Raw genomic sequence first — 27,652 nt, forward strand, 5'->3', positions numbered from 1 at the left:
TCTCGCAATTTTATTGGCTGATTAAGTGCAAAGGTTCATTGTGATTGGCCAATTACTGCGGCCATTTTTAAATGCCCAATTTCCTTTATCATTGAGGAAACAAAATTGATTGAAAGGCAGGTCGGTCTGTTTTTGAGTTTTGTAAGCAGTCAAATTAGAGTATTTAATTTACAAAAATGGCACAAAATGTAGATCCAGCGATGGTAGCAGCACCACAGAGAAGAGGAAAAGAATCTACAGTTGAAACATCAAGTAATCGAGATGGTCACTCAGTCAGCAAGAGGTAAGCTTAAAATTTTTTAATTTGAAAATAAAAATTAACTTGAGTCTTGATCATGCACTTGAATGATTTGAGGAAAAGCATGAAATTTGGCACAGCTGTAGAGTTGGATAATATATGCTAAATAATACAGAGTTTAGACATGATTGTTAGAAGTTCGCAGACTTGTCTTGGCAAACTTTTTAAAAAATGGATGCGTTCGTTGTAAACTCATCCATGGTGGAATCTTTACAAGTGAGTGATATAGCAGAGTTGCCAAATTTTTTTTGCCCAAGTTGCAGGATGCAGCCGCAAATAGCCAAAAAATCACCCAAAATTAATAAGTCAATGTACAACTCCCCTTTATTTTGAAATTTTTGGGAAAAGCTGAAGTGAAATAAATTATGAAAAACTAACAAAAAATGAAAAAAGTTGTAAAAAAATTAAAAGACAGCTCAGGGGGTTCTACACCCCTTCATTTCTAAATTATAATAACTAACAAAAACTGTTTTTTGTTATACGGTACTGAAAGAAAAATTTATTTGTGAATCCTTTTGGAAAATTGAATTACAAACTAACAAAACTGAAAAAAAATGTTTAAACTGCAAGAAAACGCGCCATTTTGTGACATTTTGAGGAAATGTTAAAATAATGACAAACTAACAAACATTTTTAAAAATTTAAGAAAAAAAAAAAAAAACTGCAAAGAAAATTGAAAGTAAAATACTGTCAAACACGCTTGAAAATGCTTGGCCGCCAAATGCTTGATATAAACTCTAGTTTTGGAGTTTGCACCGCTGGTTTTGTATTGGCCAATTCCATGCCATTCTGCGTCAGTGTACTTTTCATAGAATAACACAATCACGCGACCTGCATGACCGAACCTTGACCTTGCCTATAAACGACCGTGTGATTGGTCAATTCTCAAAAGCTGTGTTTGCGCCGTAAGTGCCGGTCTTTGCGTAGTACGCTCGACGCAAATAACTGTGAGTGCCCAAGTTGGCTCTCATGATCGAGAATTAATTATTTTGGCTAAGCTAAGAACATGTTTAACCTTCAATGCGAAAGTTTAATTTGATAAATTCGTACTTTTAACCTTATATAGTTCGGGTGGTCTAAAAGAAAAGATCGCCAAAAGTTAAACAGTTTTTCCCCCAAAGTCGACGATCATACTTTCATAGTTATTCTCTTGGTCAGGCTGATGTCACAAAGGGGAAATAGCAAAGAATTTTTGACAGGCTAGTAAGAGGAGGGCAAGCGATTTTTGGCGAGCCATTTGGAAATTAGGTCATGGGATGATGGGATCTCACAGACCATCGCAACCTGGGGTCATGGACATGGATGTCTGGCATCAGCTGGCATAATAACTCGGGGGGCCTCCTTGTAGAACAGGGTGGCTATTCACTGTAGTAATACTATAGAAAAAATATCAAATTCGTGGACATCGTGGAACATTCAACTACGCTTGTTACTCCGAGACTAATGCTAACTACACACGCGTACAACGCTACTCTACGCGTCCATATTACCGAGGCTATCTGCGTACAACTGCTTACTACGCACAGCCACGCATATGTGTATGTTCCATGATGTACACGAATTTGATAATTTTTCTATAGTATTAGTAGCTACAGTAATACTAGTAGTTACAGCTCATTAACACCCTCTTTTAAACATGAAGTTCCTGATGACAAGAATTATGTTTTACATTCCCAAGCATACGTTTCACATGTTATTACTAGAGTAGAACTGGATAACACAATCAAAAGTAAAATTTGATTTCTGCACAACTTCGTGTTTTTAAAATGAGTTTCCACTGTAGTAGTTCTTCACCATGTAAACTTGCATGGCTCAAAATTTGGACCGCTTGCCATTAATACTTTTAAAACGTAATGTACTGTTATAGTAAATTGCACTCAATGGGGGAAATCACAAAATATGCCAAAAATAAATTACTTGTGGGTCGTGGTGAAACAATTCCAGAAGTTTGATATCAGGAAAATCCACTTCCAATACATGTAATTGCAAATGAAAATGAATGCAAATCCATGTTGAAAAATTGATTGCAACTGAACTACTGCCCTAAAATCCAATAGGGATATTGCGAGGGTGTCTACTTTGACAGACCTGAGAAATGGGTACCGTAAGTGCTATAGACGGAACAACCCGCCCGAGAGAATCACAAGTGCTGCCTTTGATGAAGAAGTTATAGCCAAGTGTTTTAAAACGGTAAGCTCTCGTATTCATTGGCTTTTACTTGCTCTTTGATGAAACTTGTATTTTTATGGCATACTTTATATCAACTTTGAAATAACTTTGTTCTTTCAGACTCCAAAGAGAACTTATGGCATTAATGGTAAGTATAAGAGTTGTCAATAAATTCTTGGGCCTAGTACTCTAGGAGCCTGTAGCCTAAATTATTAGAGCTGCGCAAAATATGTATTTTGTAGCTAGTTTTTAAAGCAAAAAGTTGGCATAGGCAATTGCATGGTAGCGCTAGAAAATGGAAGGACAACATTTCAAACATTGTAAATTTTTATTTTTTGAATGTTAATCCCCAGACCAATCCATCCATCCCACGTAATATTTTGTTTGTCAACGAAATTAGTTAAATTGATCTTCACCCATTGATTAATATTCTGCTTCACTGCATACACATATAATTTTCATTAATACGTTCTAATGCCTCATTCATTGCAGATGTCGGCTAGTCCAGGGATATCAGCTTTTCCAGAAGGAGATGATATTTTCAAATGGGTAGGAACACTAGAAGGTGCTGCTGGTACGGTAAGTTATCTGAAATGAAGCCCTTGTAGTTCCCATCATAAACAATAAAAACTTTTAATATACAGTCAATTGGTAACTTTTACTTACGGTACTGATATTTCATCCATCTCATCGGAGGACTTCATCAGATGTGATCTGAGCATCTGAACCACTTTCCTAGGAAACTGGCTTCTGGTTGTATAGTCTCATTTCCAGTCTTCAAAAGTGGGTCATGTATATGTGACTTAGGAAATAAGTGCCTTCCTCTCTATTCCTGGTCTTTGTCCTCCTCTTTCTGATCTCCATATCGCTTCCCATTCTCAAAGCAAATCGATCACACATGCTGCATGATATTGTATAATTTACAAGTGCGTTATTCAGGCATTTGCCAGTTCAGTTTCAAATTGTTGTTGACTAAAAATGACAAGTAGTTTGGTTTACATTACAACCGGGCTTGAATGTCAAGGAGGCCACCAAGGCCATTGCCTGCCCTTTTGGCCTTGGTGCCCCAGATCTTTGTCAACTTCAATGCATATTCTTCATCACTTGTTGGCTTTGGTGCCCTTCTTTGTCTTTGCCCAGTGGTCTTGAAAATGGGTGCCCAAACAATTAAAATTTGAGGCCTGGTTTACAATAATTGTTTTCAAGATTGTTCCTACTTTTTCTAGGTTCAAACTTCTATAACATTATAATTGCCATACATTTGTCATTATAATATCTCATCTTTTTTTTCTTAGGTATATGAAGATCTCAAATATAAAATCTCGCTACACTTCCCCAGCAAATATCCATACAGTGCACCAACAGTTAAATTTGTCACACCAATCTTCCATCCAAACGTCGATCAACGAGGGAACATCTGCCTTGATATCTTGAAGGAAAAGTGGTCTGCTTTGTACGATGTCAGAACAATTTTATTATCATTACAAAGTTTGTTAGGAGGTGAGTTTATTATTCATAATATGTGACATAACAAAAGATGATTCATAGGATGACTGCAAAGTGTCACATCTCTTTGTTTAATTTTTTTCTTTTTCCAATTGATCGTGAGTAATCAAAAAAATGGAAATGGTCAACATCAAAACTTTCTGTGGGGCAAATTGAGATTTTAATTTCTAATATTCTACTTGAATAGGGTACATTTTCGTACTTTAAACCAAAGATTGTTGTGTTTGTTTAGGATAAATATGTACATCCATATCAAAAGGAAGCACTAGTCTATTTTTACATAATTTAGCTAAAAATATATACCAGATGCAATTCAAGTGGAGGTCACTTCACAATCATCCCAAGTCACATGGTTTTTGTTATCCTGTATTCCTACACCATGTGACTTTGGGGATGATTTAAAGTGATCAAGATTTGAGATGAGTCTGGTATTTATTCCTTACTATCCAATGTAAAATGAGACACAGGAAGCAGCCGGCAAGTGCATCCTTTTGATGTACTGTAAAAGTAGAAATTTTCGCGAGGTTTTTATTTTCGCATGAATTTCATGAGTGGACATAAAGTCGCGAAAATAAAAACTCGCGAAAATAACCTTTGGCATTAGGTTTCTATTGTAACAATATCAAAACCGCGAAATTTAATTCTCGCGCAATTGACAAAATCTTCAAAATCGCGAAAATATCTTCTCGCGAAAATATTGACTTTTACAGTATATGGATGTACAAAAATATTAAAATAACTGAAATATCAGGTAGTACAGCCGGATAGTTTCTTGCGATGCGTAGATAAGGCCCGGGGATAAGGCCCAAATCATGTCTGGATTATTGTTGCATGCCAAAATCCTTCAAACAAGCATTAATACAAGAGCAGTGGCAGCAGCACCAGGATTTTTTTGGGGGGGGGAATCAACAAATTTTGCGCAAAATTGTCGCAAAAAGTGGAAATTTATGTAGTTTTGGGGCGTCAAAAGTGGGTGGGGGCAATTGCTCCCTTTCCACGTAGCGCCACCACTGTACAAGAGTACTTACTCAAGGAATCACTTTGTATAACTTTGCTAATCTTCTTTTTTTCTCTTTATTTTTTTTCTCGTTTCAGAACCCAATAATGAGAGTCCATTGAATCTTACAGCAGCCAAACTTTGGGATGCTCAAGGTGCATACAAGAAGAAATTATTAGAAGAGTATGAAGCCAATGTCAAGGGCAAATTCACTTTATAACACTTGCCATGATGGACAGTAATGGGGGGAGGGAGGGGGGAATATTTTATCATGACATTGAACACTGATCAGGGGCTGATTTCAAAAAGACTTGAAGGCACATTCAGTGTTTTTTTTCTTTCAAATATCTATATTACTCAATACACCCACCAGTTCCACTTGAGTGACAGGGGTGTTGAGGCATCAACACACACAATGTCTATGGGGTGAACTTGAGTGACAGGGGTGTTGAGGCATCAACACAAACAATGTCTATTGGGTGCACTTGAGTGACAGGGGTGTTGAGGCATCAACACAAACAATGTCTATTGGGTGCACTTGAGTGGGAGGGGTGTTGAGGCATCAACACACATTGTCTATGGGGTGAACTCCCTCTCACGCAAGTGAAACTGGTGGGTGTATCCAGTATATGAAATACAAAGTTGCAACTTAATGATCATAATGATTCACAGTGGTTTTAGGTACCGTACCATATTTGTTCCATTAACTGCCCAGGGTGCTTAACAAAGTCATTTTGGGTGGGCGCTTATTTTTTACATTGTTTAAACCGACAATACGTAAAAAAGGCACAGAATGTTCATCCATTATCATCAGTGTGTCATTTGTTTCAGACCATGATTCAGATTTGCATGGCCAGTTAATAAACTAATATCACAGTTTGCTTCTTGGCAAAGTCACTGGGTTGGTGCTTATACCATGCAGGGCATGGGTGGTTAATGGAACAAATATGGTACTTATCCTGCCATCTACTATAGGCAAAATATCTAATTAGAGCCAACTTTGGTATGCACGCATATTTGCGTTGAGCATACTACGCAAAGTACGGAGCAAGCGCATCTTTTGAGAATCGACCAGTCACAGTCTTGGGTCGTACAATCGTGTTGTAATATGAAAACTACGCTGACACAACAGTATGCCGAAGGTATATTCTCATGATCAAGAATTAGATATTTTGCCTATAGGGTCTTTGGTTGAAGGCTGGAATTGTATCTCTAGAATTTACTTGAATGTGAAGATTATTTCTTTTTGAATTTGCTTGTTTGTTTTTGATTCCATACTTTTTAGCTCTATAGGTTTGCCCATATTTCAATTTTACAAAATTCTGACGTATGGCCCAAGTGGTTCATGTCACCCACAAAATAAGTCTTTTTGAAATTCATCTGTGGTGTCAGATTTTGTATTTTTTTGTATTTTATTTTGTTTAAAAAAAGTTGGCGTTGTATCATTGTGGATGTGTACCCAGACAACTCATGTTACAACGATAGTACTCAAAGTGTAAATTTATGTAATTTTGAGTAAAAACTCATTGTAGCCTTGGATACAAGGCAATTTTTTAGGAAATTGAAAACATTCTTATACAAATTTAGGAAGATTCACATATTATTTTCCCCATAGGATTGAAGATGATAACATTTCAAAGCTTTAATTAATATGCCAAATATTTCTGTTGGAGCTAAATCTTTTAACAGCCCTGAAGAAATTGTGTCCAAATCTTAAATGCAGTGGTAGCGCTGCTTGATGATCCCTCTTTTTTTAAAAAACATTTTAGGAATATTAACACAATGCACTTTTATTACTTTTTGTTTTTTTAGAAATAACACAAATGTGTCATTCTCCCGAGCATCAGTAATCAGATTGAGAGTGATGTTGTTCTTAATTTTCCATTTGCAGTACAATCAAAAGGCCAAGCTGTTGACAAAAAAAATTGAAATTGATCAAATCATTAGGCCTTCTTCCTATATATGTGTTGTACCTCAATTATGTATTGCACAGGCTTCATGTGCACAACTAGCGTCCAATTTTTCTATGAATATTTCCGACACTTATGTGCACAGGTTGAGCTCTTCGGTACACAGGACCAACAGCTTTATGCGACTTTCAAAACCACGAGATGGCGCACATATATACTCGCTGCACCTGCTAAGAAGTGTATGGGGGCGAGAAGAAATTCTACAATTATATTCAGTTCTGCACTGCTTCACAATCAGAGAAATGCACTCGATCAACTTAACCTCACAGCAACTGAATAATAATTGCAGGATTTCTGACCTTGTTTTGGGAGACAACAGGAATTCTCACCCAAACTAAACTTGGATTTTCTATTTGTATATTGTAGTCATGTGTGTGCACAGAATGTTTGTATCATGCATTTTACAATGAATCATGCTTGTATATAAATGTGGGATCTTGGGCTGGGGTTTAGTAAAATGTTTAGGTACTATGTACATACAAAAAGTATATTTATGAGAGTGAGAAACGATTGATTGCAAGGTGATTGTGAGGATTACTGGTGAAGAAAAAGCAGCAATAAAAATTCACGTTTAGCTGAGCTGGATATCCCAGATGAGCATATCAGAATGGTTACGGTACTCAATGAGTAGAAGTTTGGACTTTATTCCATACAATACACTTAAAATTCAGGGCATTTTCTTACCTTTTTTCATTCATAAGTTGAAAGCATTTAGCTTGGTTCAAGAGAGTGAATTGAGACATATTTTTTGTTTTCTTAATAAGTTGGAATGTAATTTCATTGTCACTTTTTTTCTTTTGTATGTGGTATGAAGATTGTAAATTCTGTGATGTCTATTAAAAGTGTATATTAAAACTTAGAAATGCTTCATATTTGTGTCTTTTTTTCTGCATAATGGGCATTTATGTATTTATACATGTATTTGCTTGTATTTTCCATTATTGTTAGTGACAATTTTGTTATAAAAATAGCAAAATGGGATTTTCTTGTGTATGAAATAAGTTTATAATTGCATGTATCACTTGTTGCTTGAGAAATTGTGCAAAATAATGCACTTGTACTGAGATATTGATGGATGTAATGCAATCACTCCTGCGGGGCTCTTGCATTAGACGCATCAATAATAATGTGACCCGTTCTGACAAAACCAGGAACAAGTCCCATTTTTTAAATTTCATAATTTGCATGTTTGCATAAAATGTAAGCACGGGACAATAAGCTTTAAAATGATGCCAAAATTATATACATAGCATCAATACTTTTCAAGATATGGATATTTTCGTGAATGATACCTTGATATTTTCGTGAAATTGCTATTCTAAGTAATGAGCTAATTAGTTTCCTGCTTTACACAGGATTGAATAGGGATTATCATAGTTCAACTGTCAATTATTGAATAAATATTAAACCTCTTTTTAATAAGTACTTTCAAGGATTTGAAAGTCCACTCAGTCCCAAGGTCAAATACCATGAAATTAGAAATTCCAAAATTTGATTTTTTTTTTGTGAGAATATCATCTTTAAAGGCCTATCTCAAAAACATGCCTGGCGACTTGTTCCGGGTTTTGTTGGAGCTGGTCACATATCAGTATGTGTGCTTTATTTTGTACAATTTTGCTCCCAACAAGTGATACGCATTAATTATCCTACAGGGTGGTCGAAAAAGAACTTTACCCAATTTGAAAGGTTCATTTCCCAGCAGCTCCCCATTATTATATGACCATTTTAGCTTTTAAAGTGGTAAATTTTTGCATGCTTCACTCGTATTCAAATTTGCATAATAAGTGAACATTTTTGACCCAAAATGGCCATTTTTGGATTACACATTTGGCTCAAAATAAGCTAAGGTGTCATAAAAGTGTAACACACAATTATTTTTCCAGCTCATTTCTTTTGGTCTCCAACCAGGTTTAAATTATAGTATGCACATATATCGTTCATAATACACTAAAAGAAAGATAAGTTATAGACCATTTACTTCACAAATTTAATTTTCTAGCCCTTATGTGACGTTATATTTGACAGACACAATTTTGATGATTTTCTGCAATCAAATAAAAATTTATAAAGTATTACATAAGGTATTTTGTGGTTATTTAGGTGTAGGACCTACAGCAACTGATTGTGGAAAAAATGTGTCCAAATATTACAATAAGGAGGATAAATTGTTATAAATAAAATATGTGTGTCTGTCAAGCCATAACATACATAAGATGTCTGTCAAATGTAACATACAGAATAATAATTTGGCAAAAACAGTAGTTCAAGATGGGAAATTGAATAAAGATCACATGCAGTTTATAAATCACATGTTTTAAAACACTTTTATAAACTCTAAACTATCATCATAATGTGAACATCAAGTGATTTTTATTTTTTTTAAATTTATTTCGTATGTTACTTTTGACAGACACATACAAATCTTGCGTATGTTACTTGCGTACAAATGTTTGACAGACAACACTTAACAATGGATTGTGTCATCAAAAAAGCTTCTCACAAAGTGATAGTGCCACAAAGCTAGGTGGAGCTAAATGCTATGTCATGTAGCATAATTAGCTGTATCACCCTAGTTTAGCAGGAATTACAGCACCGTCTTGCGTATGTTACTATTTGACAGACATTTCAAGAAAAATTTTAAAATTGTTATATGTTCAAAAAGATGGCAGCCACTTACAAATTGATTATAATATGGAGAAATGAAGTTATTTACAATAGATTTACCCTTTAGTTTATGCTTCAAGTCTTTGTTTATAAAAAACTGAGGGACTTCAAAATCAATCAAAAGTTTGACAGACAATAGTAACATACGCAAGGCAAACTTTTAAATCCTTTTTTGATCTGTTAACTTATAATTCATAATGCCTCTTTCTGTTTTTTTGATTGGTTTACTGCACCATTTTGGGAAACAGGTCACATGAATTTCTATAAGGATCCATAAAAAAAATTAAAAGCTGTTGAAAAAAGGAGTCTCTTGGCATGTTACAAATAAAAGTGTAAAAATAGGCATTTTTACAGCTATTTTTTATTTTTTTTATTATTTAGAGTGAAAGGATTTTACTTAAATTGTGTATGCTATGTCTTTACTACCTAAACTTGCCACTAAACTAGCAAATATTCCATTTCTATAATTATTATTTTTAAAAAAAGATGTCAAAATATATGGCTATAATATGACACCTTAGCATATTTTGAGCCATTTCGATCTACTGTGTAAGTATACTTCCCAAATTATACTCAACCCCATCCCCCAATGTCAATGACAGTGCAGGGTGCGATGCCCATGGTGCTTGCATGATGCAGGGTGGTGTGCTCTCCTGTCTCCTCAGTAACAAATCTACAAAATGAAAAAGAAGAAAGCCCAAATGAAGCCATTTGGGATCCACTTTTGCCTAGCCTGAAATGAGATAGGCCTACTATCTCGGGCCCGATCTCGGGGTCCAAGTTACGGGGTCCGAGGTAGTTCCAAGTTACTATCTTGGGGTCCAAGTTACTATCTCGGGGTCCAAGTTACTATCTCGGGGTCCATGTTACTATCTCAGGGTCCAAGTTACTATCTCTGATCCCGAGTTATCGGACCCTGAGATAAGTTGAAGCCCGAGATAGTTCCGAAGTTACTATTTTGGAGTCCGAAGTTACTATCTCGGGACCAAGTTACTATCTTGGGTCCATGTTTAATATACTATCTCAGATCCCCAATTTTAGGGTTAAACACTTATAATGCGGGCGTCTGATGCAAAAAGGAGGCCCTTGAAAATTTGTATCCCTCTGAATGTGAGGAGAGGGTGGGCTTTTAAAATTATCAACATATCACCATAATTTTTTTGTACATGAGTTTACACTATTTTCTATGGAGTTTACGCTCATTTTTCATGGCCAAAAAGGGGGCCCCTGAAAATAATTTTAGGTCTGAATAGGAGCCCTGAAAATAATATGTGAAATTTTCATTTTGCATCAGGCCCCCCTGTTACAAGTGTTTGTGAACTGTCCCTAAATGTTAAGTTTAGGGCCTACTTCCCGAGTTTAATGTCCAAAATTTTTTAATAATTTGCCATAAAATTTGTATATAGCCTAAAGCAGAAATTCAAAATCATATCATTCCACATATTCAGAGTGTGTCTGATGATATGCTCTCACTGTTCCACAAAAAATAATGTGCATAGGTGGGTGACCGACCCCTTAATATTAAAATTGTCGCTGTAAGGGACGCACCGGCATTTAATAGATTTTCAGGGTGGGGGTAGGAAGTTTTTTAAAAAAAAAAACTTCACCCACTACATGAGCAAAAAAAAACTTTCCCCACCAACACACACACAAAAAAAAAAACTTTCCCCACCTAATTGTGTATAATGCATGAAATTTAAAAAAAAACTTGCCGGCGAAAAAAAAAACTTCGCCAGCGAAAAAAAAAATTCTTCCCCGACCCCAACTTCCTACCCCCCTGAGTATCAAATGGTGCATCCCTAACAACAGTGTCCTTAACCATGCATATGTTAACTTATTTTAGGGACCGTTCACAAAAACTTGTAGCCTAACAGGGAGGGGGGCTGGTGCAAAACGGTGCACTGAAAATACTTCTGAAGGGGGGCTTTTAAAAAATCACCTTAATTTTTCTCTTCGAACATGAGTTTACATCATTTTCTATGGGGTTGACGTTAATTTTTCATGGCCACAAATAATTTTAGATCCGGGGGCCTGAAAAAACATGTGAAATTTTATTTTTGCATCAGCCCCCCCCCCCCCATAACAAATGTTTGAGAACGGTCTCTTCTTCCCGAGTTTACTCCCTGAGAGGAAAATGTCCAAAAATGTCAATAGGCTAATTAAGGGCTGGGGTATGAACGTTTGGACAGTATTTATTTTGGGACATTAGAGCACATCAGACATATCGAATTGCATTCTGAATACGAAGAATGTCATTCTGATATCAAAATTTTCAATTGACCGTCGGCTTTTTCTCCCTGCTACATACACTTTAAGAGTATATCATTAGATTTATATAATTTACTTCGAGGACTGTTATATATCAAAAATTTGAAAAAAATCAAATTTTTATAATTTGTCATAAAATTTGTATTATATTGTGATTTTCAAAAAATGAAAATTATTTGGTATATCAGAAAGCAATTCGATAGGTCTGAGGTGCTCTCATGTCCCACAAAAAATACTGTCGAAACCCAATAAACGCTCATTTTAGATCCCTTAAATGTGCCATAAAGCGTATTTCAAAAATTCAAAATTATGATTCCACGTATTCAGAATGCAATTTGGCGTGTTGCTCTCAGGTCCCACAAAAAATAATGTGCAAAGGTGGGTGACCGACCCCTTAAATAAATTTAAAATATCCACGGCTTTGTCGGTGACCTAAATAATCTTAACCAGGAATGTTAACTTTTACCTTGATGTTAACCATAGACCTGGATATAAATAGGAGTGTCTCATCTCATTCTTTACATTATCCGTGGAGCGATGCGTACAGTGTCTAAGCAGAAGCAGGTCATGCAGCTCCAGTGACAACAACGGTTTGTAGCTGTTTGTGACAGCAATGACCGTGATGCTTTGAAAGGATAACACTACAGGAAGATGAAGATGCCTTGGTGACATTAATTAAATTTCACGGAGACGACGGTTCAGAGAGAAGGATTTATATCATCAGTACACATCTGACATCCTTCATTGGACTCCCGTAAGCTTAACATTTTTAAAAAATGTAAAATTAACAACATTTGAGTGCTATGTACAGTGATGTGTTCATGAGTGGGTGTATACTTTATTCAATACAATACACCTGCAACGTTTGGCGGAAGCAGTAGTGTAGTCAGCGGGGTAGGGAGGGGGGAAGGGTGGGAGGGGGATTAATGCCCATTGCCTCTGACAAAAAAATGAAAGGGAAAAGTGTCCTACTGACAAAAAAATGAAAGAGAAAATCGGGTCAAAGAAGAAGGGACAAGGAGGAAAACTTAAGGAACTTTAAGGCCTACAATATAAAAGGCCTACCGGTACTGAACTGGGTAGGCCTACAACTTCCTAGACTTGAGTCCAGTCCTCGTTTAGGCATACAGAGGTTAGGTTTGGGTAGGGCAGTCTTGTAATGAGACTAGAAGGTTGCACCCAATTCGGTAAATCACTCTGAAATGTTCACCAAAAATTGTTTTAAAATGATCAATTTTGCAAAAAAAATCACAAAAAAGCCTGATTTTCAACCAAATTTCAATTGTTTTTGGTGAAGTTGGTTAAAATTAAACAAATATTTAAAAATGGGTCCTAGATAGGCCTATTTATATCTAGTTTTTAAAAATTATTAAAAAAAAATACTAAAGAATTGTTTTGTTTTTGTCTGCAAAAAATTTGGGCCAAAAAACATTTAGCCATGGAGGGGGATCTTGCAATAGTGTATTCCTTCTGTATGTCGGGGCGTGTATGGGGGACTGGGGGTGTGTGTAGGGGGGGTGTTCACCAAGCCATTCAAAGCGAGGTCAAAATATTGTTTCCCACATTCATAGTGAGGACATTTTAAACAAATTTTGGCAATTTCACGGTCCTTGCTACTGGTAAAAAAATTACCCCTTTTCCACGCTATTTGGTACCGTAACTCTCATGGTTGCCAATTTTGAGTTGAATTGGAGGCCGGGCCCCAAAGGTCAAAGTTTAGGGGTCAATTAATAACACATCTCTATGATTAAGGTACCCTTTTCCCTGATTTTCAGTGACGTAGAGACGGAGGTGGGGTGGGGGCTTTGCGTGCATTTCAACAGAAAATCATTTGAAAGATCAATTTAAGACCGATCTGCAACTTCATTATAACCAAATTTAATTAGTGGTGGGCCCAATTTGTGAAAATTTAAACATGCTCCGCATGCAATTATTTCAAGAATTGGAGGAAGGGGTGCCATTATGTATCCTTATAGCCCTGAGCATCACATCACCTAGATACGCCACTGCTGATTTTTGCGATTTTGATACCCTAAACATGTAATTGCCTGGTCATGAAAACAGGCCCTTTTTGCTTGTTTTTTTTTTGTATGTGGGTGATATACAAGTTGAAATACAAGTGGTCCCCCAGGGCAGGACCGTACCAAGGTTGAAATATGTGGGGCGGCCATCACAAATGTGGGGCGGCCAAATTACAAATATATGCCCAAATTGAAATAAAGATATAAAGAAAAACATAACAAATGTCTCAAAAAGTGGGGCGGCCATGGCATCCCCGGCCGCCCCGCTTGCTACGGCCCTGCCCCAGGGCACGTTCAGTTTGAGTGAGTGTGAGCAGGCGAGCAGTCTCATCTTTATGCAATTTTGAGCATTTTAATAGTTTACAGTTTATGCCGTATTTTAAACTGCCCCGGAGTGTTGAATTTTCCAATGATCAATAACTTCCGGTCGAACTGGTTCACTGTGGGTTCACTTCCAGGTTTTGTGATGTCATTTTCGACTGTTACCGATCGTGTGTGGACCGTGGTATAACTAGGGGGCACTTGAATATGAAAGTGACATACCTGTGCCTACCGGAGTACAAAACTAGGGCTCTTAATCGGTGGTGAGTTTTGCCGAAAAAAGGGGGTGAAATACTATACTAAAAATTGGGCATCATTGACCGTGAAAAAGTAACTTTATGGGCAAAAATTTTCAAAAAATTAGCAATTTTGCAGTTAAATGGCCACAAATATGTAAAGTTTGTTCAAAATGCGTGCAAAGCGTGCACAAATTCGCAGATTTGGTGTAAAGCTGATGAAAAAAGGGGGTCATTTGGGTGGCATATTTGAAAAAAAAGGGGTCATTGGGTGTAAGCTGATGAAAAAGGGGGTCATTGGGTTGCAGATTTGCCTCAAAAAATGGGGTCTATTGACAGGCACATGACGCGTACCAATTGATGTGACACATACCAATATATAGGAGTGCCCCCGGGTGTAGCATTTTTTTAAACATCTTGGTTGAAAAAAATGGTGGGGGTGTTTAATAGAAAGGGCCAACTAATAGAGGAAATATGGTAGTTATTTATCCAACATTAATGAAATTGTTTCTCTTTTACAGATCAAGTTAAGAAAACATCAGCATCAATTCATATATTAGTTGGACTCGAGAGAGCATAGAAGCCCAGCTTGTGCGGGGGTAAAGCTGCTTAACGTAATGGGGTGGCGAGCTAGACAGTTTAAGTTACTTCTGTGGAAGAATTTTGTGCTCCAGGTAAGTAATGGATACTATATACTTAATTCTGTAGGTCCCACAGGTTAAACTACAATGGTTTTTCCTGAGGACCTCTACCTGCTGTGGTGGCCCTTGGAAGTAGGCTACTTAACAATGTAACATTTTTTTAAACTCTGGTTATTCCAGCTTGGTCATTCTGGAAATACACAGTGATTGAGAACTCTATGCTCTTTGGAGGTGATACATGTCTAAACGTTGTTAATTTTATAAACACATCTTAAATATTTTGCCAGCAAAAACCGAACTGAAAAAGAAAGAAGAAATTCAGCCAAAAAACCAATAATGCATGATCCTGGAGACATAATCACAGGGAGAGGAGAGATTTACCAGTTAGTCACCCATCCATGCCATAACTGATAGTCAGCAACCCTGGCCTGACACAGTGGCCTGCTGTTTCCCCTCGATGTGCCTGACGGCAGTGGTGTAGCCAAAGGGGGAGGCAAAGGGGGCATCTCAGGAGGAATTTTCTTGACGTGTTGACCACATACATGCAGACCATGAGTGCCCATGCCTTCAGAGTTTCTGGTTTCGGTGTCAGTCCTTTACATACCATGGCCATGTACATACCTCATAAAACAGTCTCTTTGTAAATGTCACTCCGGAGTCCATTCCATAATCCAGTTTACCTAAACATTGCTGGGTTCTAATTTTAAGACTTTCTTAATACATTTGTATGGCAGCCATCTTTCCTTTTTCACAATAAGCATATTATTAATGGTATCTCCAAGCTGTCTTTAGTAAAACCTTGGTATACACATATAATGGTTGCAACTTAGCTACTCAAGCATTCATATATGAACATTTTTTTAGGAAAAAATTGTTGTTTTTGGAACCACTTTGGTAGGGTTCATAATGCTCATTATATCTCAAAATACTCAATACTGACAAAGAGCCAGTAAAGTTATTCTTCACATATGGATGCACTTTAGAAGCCAAATCCATAAAAAACAAGACTTCCGACGCCAAAACAAGCTTCTACGTAAAAATAACGTTTTAGCTACCAGACTATCATCAGTTACGCTCTACATGTAGGCCTATGTTGATGTCTACTTGGCAACTTGGCACACCCATGCACCACTTAATTCATCAGACATATTTCTTACCAACAGTTCTCATAGCACATCTTTTACGGCTTTCAGATAACATAAATGTTATCTTTGGAGAATAATCATCATCAGTTACCCTTTACATTGACATCAACTTGACATATTACATGCCCTTTAATAATTCAAGTTTAAGTATGATGCTGACTCAAATTAATGTAGCATGTGCATTGCTAACTATGTGCTATCTACTGAAGATAACAACATTAAGATATGATAATCAGACAGGGCCTAATTTTTTGCTTCTCAGCCTTTCAGATGTATCTGATTGAGTCACAGGACACATGTAAAAGTTGAAACAAATGTTTTACTTTAGTATCCAGACCAAAGTTGCACTTACTCATGAAACTCAACATCCCTTTTCAAAGGCTTTTTTGTTTTGGGGTTTTCTTGATTAATGATTTGCTTATAATGCTTGAGGGATGTCTTCTTTAAAATGTTTAATAAGGTCATTAAAAGGTCATTTTACATGATTTTCAGCTTTTAATTCTCAATGTTTCTTGACCAATAAAAGTGAATTAATTCAAGTTTAATTATGATGCTGACTCAAATTAATGCAGCATGTGCATGGCTATCTATGTGCTATCTACTGAAGATAGCAACATAAGATATAATCAGACAGAGCCTTATTTTTTGCTTCTCAGCCTTTCAGATGTATTTAATTGAGCCACAGGACACATGTCAAAAGTTGAAACAAATGTTATTCAGATATACATGTATGAGTGATCTCATAATATGCTAATACTTGATGGTGTTCTCAAGTAGGCCTATATTGTGGGTGCTAATTTTGGCCCAGTGCTTGTAAATCATTTGAGGATCTGATCACATGACCTTGTAAATTAAGTTTGAATGTACATGTATAACCTTGTTACGGCCAATGATATTATTGATTGTTTTCCAAGTCTTTCGTAAGGGGGAGGGGTAGGGGGCAAAGATTTTTTGGCAGGCCATAGGGGGGATAAGCAATTTTTGGCATTATTGCACAGTCCCTAACAGGGGTTCCCCAAAATATTTTCTTGTTCCCCCAGTAAAACCCAAAATTATGAAAATTTCCACTTTCCAAATGTATTGCTTTTTGCCCCCCCCCCTTTCATTTTGTTCCCCCCCCCCCCATGTCCCCCCAATAATTCCTGGTGCCACCACTGACCCCTAATATGGCTTTTAGATAACATTTTAATGTCATCTTGGGAGAAGTGGTACCAATTACTTAGCTACAAGCATCTCATGTACACCCTTCAGATATATGCACAGAGAGATATTTGCTTGTGATGAATAATAGGTCATTAGGGCAGCATAACCATAGCAACCTACATCATGATTGATTGATTGAAATTTAAAGCAACTAGTAACATTTATTTTTGAATCTTTATTTAATATGTAAGCATAACATAACATATGTTACCTCCTCTCCTCCTCCAAGAATTATCTTGTGTCGGAATTCTGGAAGCTTTATGCCAAAACCCAATTTGTAGAGATTTATTTTTAGAATTGAAAGTAGCAATACTAGCTCTACACTACAGTGACAGCTCAATACCAGGGTTTTCTTTAAGCATTTTGCTGAAGGTATATTCCATTAATGCAACATCTGCATTGCTAACCATGTGCTATCTACTGAAGATAGCAACATTAAGATATGATAATCAGACAGGGTTTTTCTGCTTCTCAGCCTTTCAGTTGCATTTAATTGAGTCGCAGGACACATGTAAATGTGGAAACAAATGTTAATATATCCAGATCTACATGAATGTGTGATCTCATCGATGGTGTTCTCAAGTATATTGTAAATACTAATTTTGGACCACGTACCAATGCTTGTAAAAAAAGTCATTATAATTAATCACAAATCATTTGAGGATCTGAGATCGCAAGTCTTTCATAGGGAAGGGGGAGATATTTTTGGTAGGCTGAAAGGAAGGGGGGTAAGCAATTTTTGGCATTACTGCACAGCCCTTCCCTCAAATATTTTCTTGCCCCCCCCAGTTTCCCCAGTAAAACCCAAAATTACAAAAATTTCCACTTTCCAAATTTGTTGCCCCCCCCCTCCTGGTGCCACCACTGGTCCTTAATATAATATGGCTTTTAGATAACATTTTAATGTCATCTTGGGAGAAGTGGTACCAATTACTTAGCTACAAGCATCTCATGTACACCCTTCAGATATATGCACAGAGAGATATTTGCTTGTGATGAATAATAGGTCATTAGGGCAGCATAACCATAGCAACCTACATCATGATTGATTGATTGAAATTTAAAGCAACTAGTAACATTTATTTTTGAATCTTTATTTAATATGTAAGCATAACATAACATATGTTACCTCCTCTCCTCCTCCAAGAATTATCTTGTGTCGGAATTCTGGAAGCTTTATGCCAAAACCCAATTTGTAGAGATTTATTTTTAGAATTGAAAGTAGCAATACTAGCTCTACACTACAGTGACCGCTCAATACCGGGGTTTTCTTTAAGCATTTTGCTGAAGGTATATTCCATTAATGCAACATCTGCATTGCTAACCATGTGCTATCTACTGAAGATAGCAACATTAAGATATGATAATCAGACAGGGTTTTTCTGCTTCTCAGCCTTTCAGTTGCATTTAATTGAGTCGCAGGACACATGTAAATGTGGAAACAAATGTTAATATATCCAGATCTACATGAATGTGTGATCTCATCGATGGTGTTCTCAAGTATATTGTAAATACTAATTTTGGACCACGCATCAATGCTTGTAAAAAAAGTCATTATAATTAATCACAAATCATTTGAGGATCTGAGATCGCAAGTCTTTCATAGGGAAGGGGGAGATATTTTTGGTAGGCTGAAAGGAAGGGGGTAAGCAATTTTGGCATTACTGCACAGCCCTTCCCCTCAAACATTTTCTTGCCCCCCCCAGTTTCCCCCAGTAAAAACCCAAAATTACAAAAATTTCCACTTTCCAAATTTGTTGCCCCCCCCCTCCTGGTGCCACCACTGGTCCTTAATATAATATGGCTTTTAGATAACATTTTCATGTCATCTTGGGAGTGGTACCGATTACTTAGCCACAAGCATCTCCTGTACACCCTTCAGATATATGTACAGAGAGATATTTGCTTGTGATGAATAATAGGTCATTAGGGCAGCATAACCATAGCAACCTACATCATGATTGATTGATTGAGATTTAAAGCAACTGCTAACATTTATTTTTGAATCTTTATTTCTTATGTAAGGGACCGATCGTTATTTACGGCAGGGGGGGAATGGGCGTTTTGGAAAAAATATTGACAAAAATTCGTGTTCCCCCCTTGTTTTCCCGAATTTCTCCATTTAAAAACTTAACATTCCCCCCTCCTGGTTCAACGAAAAATTTTGCATTCCCCCCTCAAGACCCCCCAAAAATCCCCCCCCCCTCAAAACGCCCATTCCCCCACCTGTCGTAAATAACGAGCACTCCCTAAGGATAACATAACATATGTTGCCTCTTTTACTCCTGCAAGAATTATCTTGTGTGAATTCTGGAAGCTTTATGCCAAAATCCAATTTGTAGAAATTAATTTTTAGAATTGAAAGTAGCAGTACTACTAGTAACTCTACACAGTGGCAGCACCAGGAACATTACCGCAAAAAGGTGAAACTTTCATAATTTTGGGTTTTTACTGGGGGTAACAGGGGGCAAGAGTTCTGACTGGGGGCATTTTCCCCATCATGACCCCCCCTGTTGGCACCGCCACTTGCTCTACAATACAGTGACAGATCAATACCAGGGTTTTCTTTAAGCATTTTGCTGACGGTATATTCCTTTTTTTTTGAAGGAATTCCCAAACAACGATTCCTATGCTCAAAATGATTAAACTTTTGATATAAAATTTGGTTATCAACTTTCGAAGGAAAGTGTGTAGAAAATTATTTTATAAATTATTTTGCCATAAACTCATCAGATTCTGATTAAATGGGGATGGAACTATTGGCGTCTTTTTAATTTGGCTGTGTTTATAAGGCATGATGTTATGATTGTCGGAGTCATCCTTTAATAAAGCTAATTAGCAGAAAACTGATTCCAGACTTTCTTTTCATTTCATTTGGTTTTAGCAAAGAGATAATAATATATATATATGTACCTCATCCATCATCACCATGTACTTATTATAATGTATCTGGGCTGGCTTGCTGAAACATGTTGGAAGCAATTATAGCATAGACAGTACAGTAGTGTACTGTTTTTAAGTGTGTCACTTGATGACCCACTTCTTGACAATTGTATAGGCCTATCCAATACCATCTACTATACTAAAATAATAAGCGGTCTCTGTCTGTCCGGCTATGCGTTCCGCCCGTGCTGCGACGATCGATCCGATATTTGGGACATGGGTAGGTGCCGGAAAAAGCATGTTGACCGTGTGGTGTTGATGGTCATCGGAGGTCAAGGTCAAAGGTCAAATTTTCAAACTTTGTCCGATCGGGCCCAAATTTGGTGGGTGGGACCCTTGATACGAGGGGAATATAGGGGCGAAATAAAATCGAGGTCAACCGAGGTCAAAGGTCATTACGGAGGGGTCAAATTTCAAACTTTGTCCGATCGGGCTCAAACTTGGTAGGTGGAATCCTTTGTATGAGGGGAGCATGAAAAACATTATATGGAGGTCATCCGAGGTCACAGGTCAAAGGTCATGGATTTCAAACTTTGTCCTATCGGGCTCAAACTTGGTGGGTGGCATCTTCGATACGAGGGGAATATATATGCGCAAACAAAATTGAGGTCAGCCAGTGCTCTCACAGCATCATGGGCTCTCACAGCTGCAGGTGCACTAGTCTTTACTAATAAAATAATGAGCTCTGTCTGTCTGTCCGCCAATGCGTTTCGCCACGCTTCGACGCATCAATCCGATATTTCGGATATAGGTAGGTATCGGGCATTCCACGTTTATGGGGTGGTTTGAAAGGTCATCGGAGGTCAAGGTCAAAGGTCAAAATTTCAACTTTTTCCGATCGGGCCCAAACTTGGTAGGTGGAATCCTTGCTACGAGGCGCAGTATATGCCCGAAATAAAAATCGAGGTCAACCGAGGTCAAAGGTCATTACGGAGGGGTCAAATTTCAAACTTTGTCCGATCGGGCTCAAACTTGGTGGGTGGAATCCTTGGTGCGAGGGGAATATATGCCCGAAATAAAATCGAGGTCAACCGAGGTCAAAGGTCATTACGGAGGGGTCAAATTTCAAACTGTGTCCGATCGGGCTCAAACTTGGTGGGTGGAATCCTTGGTGCGAGGGGAATATATGCCCAAAATGAAATTGAGGTCAACCGAGGTCAAAGGTCATTACGGAGGGGTTAAATTTCAAACTTTGTCCGATCGGGCTCAAACTTGGTGGGTGGAATCCTTGGTGCGAGGGGAATATATGCCCGAAATAAAATCGAGGTCAAAGGTCATTACGGAGGGGTCAAATTTCAAACTTTGTCCGATCGGGCTCAAACTTGGTGGGTGGAATCCTTGGTGCGAGGGGAATATATGCCCGAAATGAAATTGAGGTCAACCGAGGTCAAAGGTCATTACGGAGGGTTAAATTTCCAACTTTGTCCGATCGGGCTCAAACTTGGTGGGTGGAATCCTTGGTGCGAGGGGAATATATGCCCGAAATGAAATTGAGGTCAACCGAGGTCAAAGGTCATTATCTATCTATACTACTAAAATAATAGCCGTTGTGTGTCTGTCTGTCTGTCCGGCTATGCGTTCCGCCGCTTCAACGCTGGGCTCGTTCGATATTTCACACATAGATGGGTATCGGGCGGCGCTGTTTACCGGGTAGTTTCAAGGTCATCGGAGGTCAAGGTCAAAGGTCATGGGGAAAATACCCCACATGGATACAAAGCAGCAAGTGCACATGGATAAAAAGAATCCAGTAGACAATCTACAACAAGTTTCAAGCTGCCCAAGCCGGTGAACAAGGTCATTCATTCATAGATTCCAGGATATGCTGTAATGTCTTCCCAGCATTCATTGCTGAAATCTATCTATCTACTATACTAAATTAATAGCCGTTGTCTGTCTGTGTGTGTGTCTGTCCGGCTATGCGTTCCGCCGCGCTTCGACGCATCGTCCCAATATTTCACACATAGATGGGTATCGGGCGGGCGCTGTTTACCGGGTAGTTTCAAAGGTCATCGGAGGTCAAGGTCAAAGGTCAAACTTTCAAACTTTGTCTGATCGAGCCCAAACTTGGTGGGTCGACTCCTTGATAGGAGGGGAATGTAATGCCTGAAATAAAATCGAGGTCAACCGAGGTCAAAGGTCATTACGGAGGGGTCAAATTTCAAACTTTGTCCGATCTGGCTCAAACTTGGTGGGTCCAAACCTTCGTATGAGTGGAGCATGAAAAACATGATATGGAGGTCATCCGAGGTCAAAGGTCATGGATTTCAAACGTCCTATCGGGCTCAAACTTGGTGGGTGGAATCCTTGATATGAGGGGAATATATGCGCAAAACAAAATTGAGGTCAAAGGTCATGTAGGGGCTAAATTTCAACTTTGCCCTATTGGGCTTAAACTTGATAGGTGGAATCCTTCGTATGAGGGGAGCATGAAAAAATTACACCGAGGTCATAGGTCATCTGGGGTCAAACAGTATTGCTATCATGCCAGTGCTCTCACAGCATCAGGGCTCTCACAGCTGCAGGTGCACTAGTGCTTATATAAATGTACTAGCTATATTGGTGTGATTCATGTTAAATTAGAAAATCGTATACATCCATTATGGTTTCCATTGCAGTTACTATAGAAACTAAGGGGCTGTGCAATAATTATGAGCCCTGGGGAGGGTAAAATTGGAGGGGCAAGAAATTTTGGCGAGCCGAAAGGGGAAGCAATTTTGGCAAGCCGAGGGGGGGGCAAGCAATTTTGGCACACATTCATGGGGCGCCTTTTAAATAAAACATTCTAAAAAGGCTTAGGAAAACGCTTTTAAATATGCAAATTTTCCGCTCGCAACATGTATCAAGACCATTTATGGTGTGTAAATTGGGATCCCAAAAATTTGGCATGTGATGTGCAGGGGGGGGGGCAAAGAATTTTTGGTGGGCCGAGAGGGGGGAGGGGGCAAGCGATTTTTGGCAAGCCATTTGGAAATTTTACCCCCCCCCAGGGTATACTGCTGATTTATACAATTTTGTACACAATTAATTCAGGACACAATTTACATCAGGTGCAGATTACAGGGAGGGGGAGGAGAGAAGAGAAAGGGGAAAAAGGAGAAAGAAGAGAAATGGAGAAAAAGAGAAGATAAAAAGTTAAATAATTGCTCATAATCGTGGTAATTTAATATTAATGAGCTTATTTGCATATTTTGCCTACATTTTGCCTAAATTTCATTAATCCACTCTGCAGCTTAAACGCAATAACCGATCAACTTCATTATTATGTTTTCAGGGTTATTAGGAGGTAAGAAAACCTAATAATGATAATATTGGATGGCTTATTTCGCATGATACCATAACATATTGGATTCGTCATACAAATATCGAACTCGCCGTTGGCTTGTCCGATATTTTTATGACTCATCCGATATGTTAAGGTATCATGCTCAGCCATCCAATATTATATCAAACTTGTTTAGGTGATTGGATATGGTGGCCTGATGTACTGTTCTGTATAGTTTTGTGTCAAAATTTTCCAACTTCTGCAAAATTTTCCAACCTTCCTCAGACACTGTGTATATGGGTAAATCAGTGGCCATTTTTGCTACTATTTTGGACATCCGGTAATAGGGCCTAATAGTAAAAACGTGTCCATGAATGGCTTCAATTGGACTGATCATTTCACAAATTTCACAGCATGCAATATGAAAATTGTTAGCAAACACTGGTAGTATTTTCACAATCGCTCCCAACTTTCAGTTGTGGCTAGTGACAAAGTTGAATGCCTTCAAGTTTAATAATAATAAAATTGCTAGTAGTCAAATGTTGGTAGCATTTTCACAATCGCTATCAGCATTCAGTCATGGCTACTGCTAGCGACAATGTTGCCTTCAAGTTAAAGCCATATTATAACATTTTCAAACAAAATAGATTAGCATTTCTTTGCCATAAAATGTTAGCTTTTACTGTCAGATATATCCCTTTTATTTTTGAGCCGAACAACTACGGCAAAGCAAAGAAAATTGCAAATTTACTACCAGCGCACATGTCGCCAATACGCACTACTCCTTCGGTCATGTTGTAGTACGACGATATCACCGCCTCCGCACGCCGTGTAACGTACTGTGTGTTATGAACATCGTATGCGTTCGACTAATAATTTTATCGTAATAATAAAGCGCCGGTTCCGGCGTTATATTCAAAATCTCGGATTTTGACAAAACTACAGCACCTAGAGTCTTGATTTTTGCAGGGTAGCCTATATTGGTTTAATAAAATACAATTTAATCGTGTAAAAAACGGAATTTTAAAAATTCAGTGAGGGCGTCTTCCTCAGCAATTTATGTTATAATATGGCTTTAACTGCTTGTAACTTGATGCTAGGGCACGCTAGGGACATATTGATCAGATATTGGCAATACTTATTTGTTGTTGATGTTCAAAATGGGACCAAGTTTCAAAAAGTGAGCCAAGGTGGGGGCTTTTTAAACTTGCTGCTTTCTTTACATTGTGTACATTTTTTGGCGGATTTGGCTTTACTACAGAATCTTCTAAGAATTTTGTTTTATTCTAAAATGAGAGAAATGTTACGTGTTATCAATACTTAAGGGTGATGTAGGGTCGTCTTCGGCCTATAGATGAGACCCAAAATTGTGTGATTGTCTAATTAAATTGTGTCTATGAATTAGGATCACTCACACTGATAAGAATGTTATGATTGTTTTTTCAGATCCGACGCCCAATAGGGACAACATTTGAAATTTTGCTTCCATTTTTGTTTGCTTGTCTTCTACTACTAGGAAGGTAAGGAATTAGTGTATGAAAAATCAAGGCACATCTGTTTGAGAGAGAAGTTAAAGAGAGGGAGAAAGGTAGAGCAGCTAGGGATGAAAAAGTCCAGGGGGAGGGGTACTACAAATGACCACAGGTGGATATGCTGCAAACAAGGGTAGTATTTTCAGCCTTTTGGTATCAATGACTCCCTTTTCTAGGCCAATTTTGGTATATAAATGGGTCCTTTTTCAAAATTTTCTCAATTTTTCTGGAAAATAGTCCAATTTTGCCTCACTGTAGCCAAAGTTGTAAAAACTAAAACATGCAATTTGTGTTAAATTTAGCTGAAATTTTGACTTTTAGTGGGTCCAAATTTCTTGGTAAATTGATGAGTCCACTTTCAAATTCTCAGTGGCACACCCCTACCCAAACCAAACTTGAGTACCCCTGGTTTGCCAACCCTGCCCATATCTATCAATAATCTATAGTAATCAATGATGAAGGTGTGTGGCATCATATAATTCATGACATTGTCACTTGGTTGACTTATGCGAAGTTTAATATGTCCATGTGACATCTTTTATTTCATCATGTGATCTTGCAACTGATTTTGTAATTAAATTATTGAATGCAATCAATTGCCTGGCATATGTCTCAATACATAATAACAAATTATTTAAAAAAATTGAAATATCATACAAAAATAAACATGTACAGAAGGCTTTGTTTGTGTTATTAGTCTCAGGTTAAATTATCATATTTTTTCATTATTTCTTCCAACAGATTTGCAATAAAGGTTCATAAAGAATGTTATAGTAAGTATAAAGAATTTTATAGTATTAAAGTAGATTATCTATTATATTTTAACCCCCTGGACATTACTGGTCATCTAACAGCATTTCTGATTGGTTAATAACTTGAAATGCTCATTTCAATTGCCAGGCTTTAAACTATTCATGGTCAAACTTGCATTTTCAGATGATCTTATCAATATCCTCCTTGATTGGTTCAACAATATTAATTTTGGCCAATCGGCAGGTAGCTCTCATGGGGTTAAGTTGTAGTGATTTTTGAGACAGGTTTGCCCAGGGGTGTACTTTAACTTTTTTGGCCATGCACTAGCCAGTGGTAAAGGTAACTCATAAAACAGAAATGTTGCCAGCCCGAAACATTTACCTGAATCAGAGTATACATGCACTGTTAAAAAGCATGATTTTCACAAAAAATATAACTTACTCTGACCGTGTTGCGATCATTCGATTTATTGATGCATGAGATTAGGAAGATATCACTTTCACATTGAAAACATATGTCAATGATATCATATTACGTGTCTGTCAGTCTCATAGTCATGTAAGTTTTGTAATGATACATAATATGTGACCTGCTACCACGAAATCAGCTAAAGTCGCAAGGCGTTAGTCACTTAAAACGCCCTGGCTACTGCGTTGGTGTTCACTCACCTGTTAAAGCCACTAAGTATATGTCCTTTGTGAATGGGGGCACAATGGGCCATTCACGAAGGATAATACTACTGGCTTGTACAGGTGGCGGCAAACAAAGAACATCAACTTAGTCATACCAAATATCTCGAAACTACCAACTCAACAAAATGAGTATAAAGTCGCGTCGACTTTACGCTGATTTCATGGTAGCAGGTCACATATATGATGAATATGACGGTGTAATGCTCGGGTGGCTCAGCTGAGGGTTGCGATATTACCAGTTTAATCAGCCTCAATTTTTTACCCGCCAGGCGGGCGGGTACTGTTAAAAATTTACCTGCCCGACAATAAAGTCAGGCCGCCTGGGCGTTTGGGGGGTGAAATCAACAAGAAAAGAATTTCTATGTTGGTCCAATTTCCTTGTAAATACGTACATATACTGGTATAAAGAAACAAAGATGCTATAACAGCTATACAGCATCTAACACTGCTGTAGGTGCTCTAGTTGTACATAATTATTGTAAGAGATTCGAGGCAATCTATATATCTTCCTGGACATTTTCCAATAGGAGGACATGTTGTTCTGCATTAAATTGCCTACATTACTTGAGACAATGCAGCTGTGATTGCTTGGTGATAACTGTTTTGATAACACACCAATGAAGGCATTAGCAGTCTCATAGCATCTCCTGTAAAACACAGAATAGACAGGCATTAGTAGTAGATCAATGTGTTCATATTATTCCATGTATAAACTTACGATTTGTTCTGACCCTCGATCCGACCCCTTTTTAACGGACCTCTGGCAAACAAAATATGTTCCAAAACAAGACACTCAATTTTTTTTAAAGGCGTGAAGTAGAAAGCAAGTGATATTTATGCAAATTAGTTCATTAATTATGCAAATTAGCGGGTGGCTAGGCAATATGAGACACAAAGAAAATCTAAATTGATGCGTTATAAAAAAATTTATATCCGATTTGCTTCAAACTATAAAGACATAATTTGATCAGAGCATTTCCAATTTTTCTAGAAATTTCCTTATAAGTTATATTCCACCTTAGAGCTCTAAA

At 37.7% G+C, this 27,652-nt stretch overlaps 2 protein-coding genes across 2 annotated transcripts in view; both read left to right on the forward strand.

Annotated features, from left to right (window-relative positions):
- The first annotated feature begins 72 nt into the window (after window positions 1–72).
- Window positions 73–7,786, forward strand: LOC140136086 (ubiquitin-conjugating enzyme E2 C-like). Its single transcript, XM_072157792.1, has 5 exons — window positions 73–283; window positions 2,588–2,615; window positions 2,960–3,046; window positions 3,763–3,967; window positions 5,069–7,786. Exons 1-5 carry the CDS (start codon window positions 177–179, stop codon window positions 5,188–5,190), a joined length of 549 nt encoding a protein of 182 aa, XP_072013893.1. The 5' UTR covers window positions 73–176; the 3' UTR covers window positions 5,191–7,786.
- A 7,190-nt stretch (window positions 7,787–14,976) lies between these two features.
- LOC140172692 (phospholipid-transporting ATPase ABCA3-like) overlaps window positions 14,977–27,652 on the forward strand; it is a 69,811-nt gene continuing 57,135 nt past the window's right edge. Inside the window, 3 exon segments of the mRNA XM_072195823.1 lie at window positions 14,977–15,124; window positions 25,091–25,164; window positions 25,918–25,949. Of these exon segments, the coding sequence (XP_072051924.1) occupies window positions 15,068–15,124; window positions 25,091–25,164; window positions 25,918–25,949 (163 nt within the window). The 5' untranslated portion in view covers window positions 14,977–15,067.

The sequence above is a fragment of the Amphiura filiformis genome, chromosome 16, assembly GCF_039555335.1.
Source record: "Amphiura filiformis chromosome 16, Afil_fr2py, whole genome shotgun sequence".
NCBI lineage: Eukaryota > Metazoa > Echinodermata > Ophiuroidea > Amphilepidida > Amphiuridae > Amphiura > Amphiura filiformis.

What these genes read in the sequence shown, in the direction of transcription:
- LOC140136086 (XM_072157792.1), top strand. Translation starts at nt 177, where the DNA reads ATGGCACAAAATGTAGATCCAGCGATGGTAGCAGCACCACAGAGAAGA. An exon ending in GGTCACTCAGTCAGCAAGAG is followed by an intron (nt 284 to 2,587) that starts GTAAGCTTAAAA and finishes TTGTTCTTTCAG; the next exon opens with ACTCCAAAGAGAACTTATGG. An exon ending in ATTACAAAGTTTGTTAGGAG is followed by an intron (nt 3,968 to 5,068) that starts GTGAGTTTATTA and finishes TTCTCGTTTCAG; the next exon opens with AACCCAATAATGAGAGTCCA.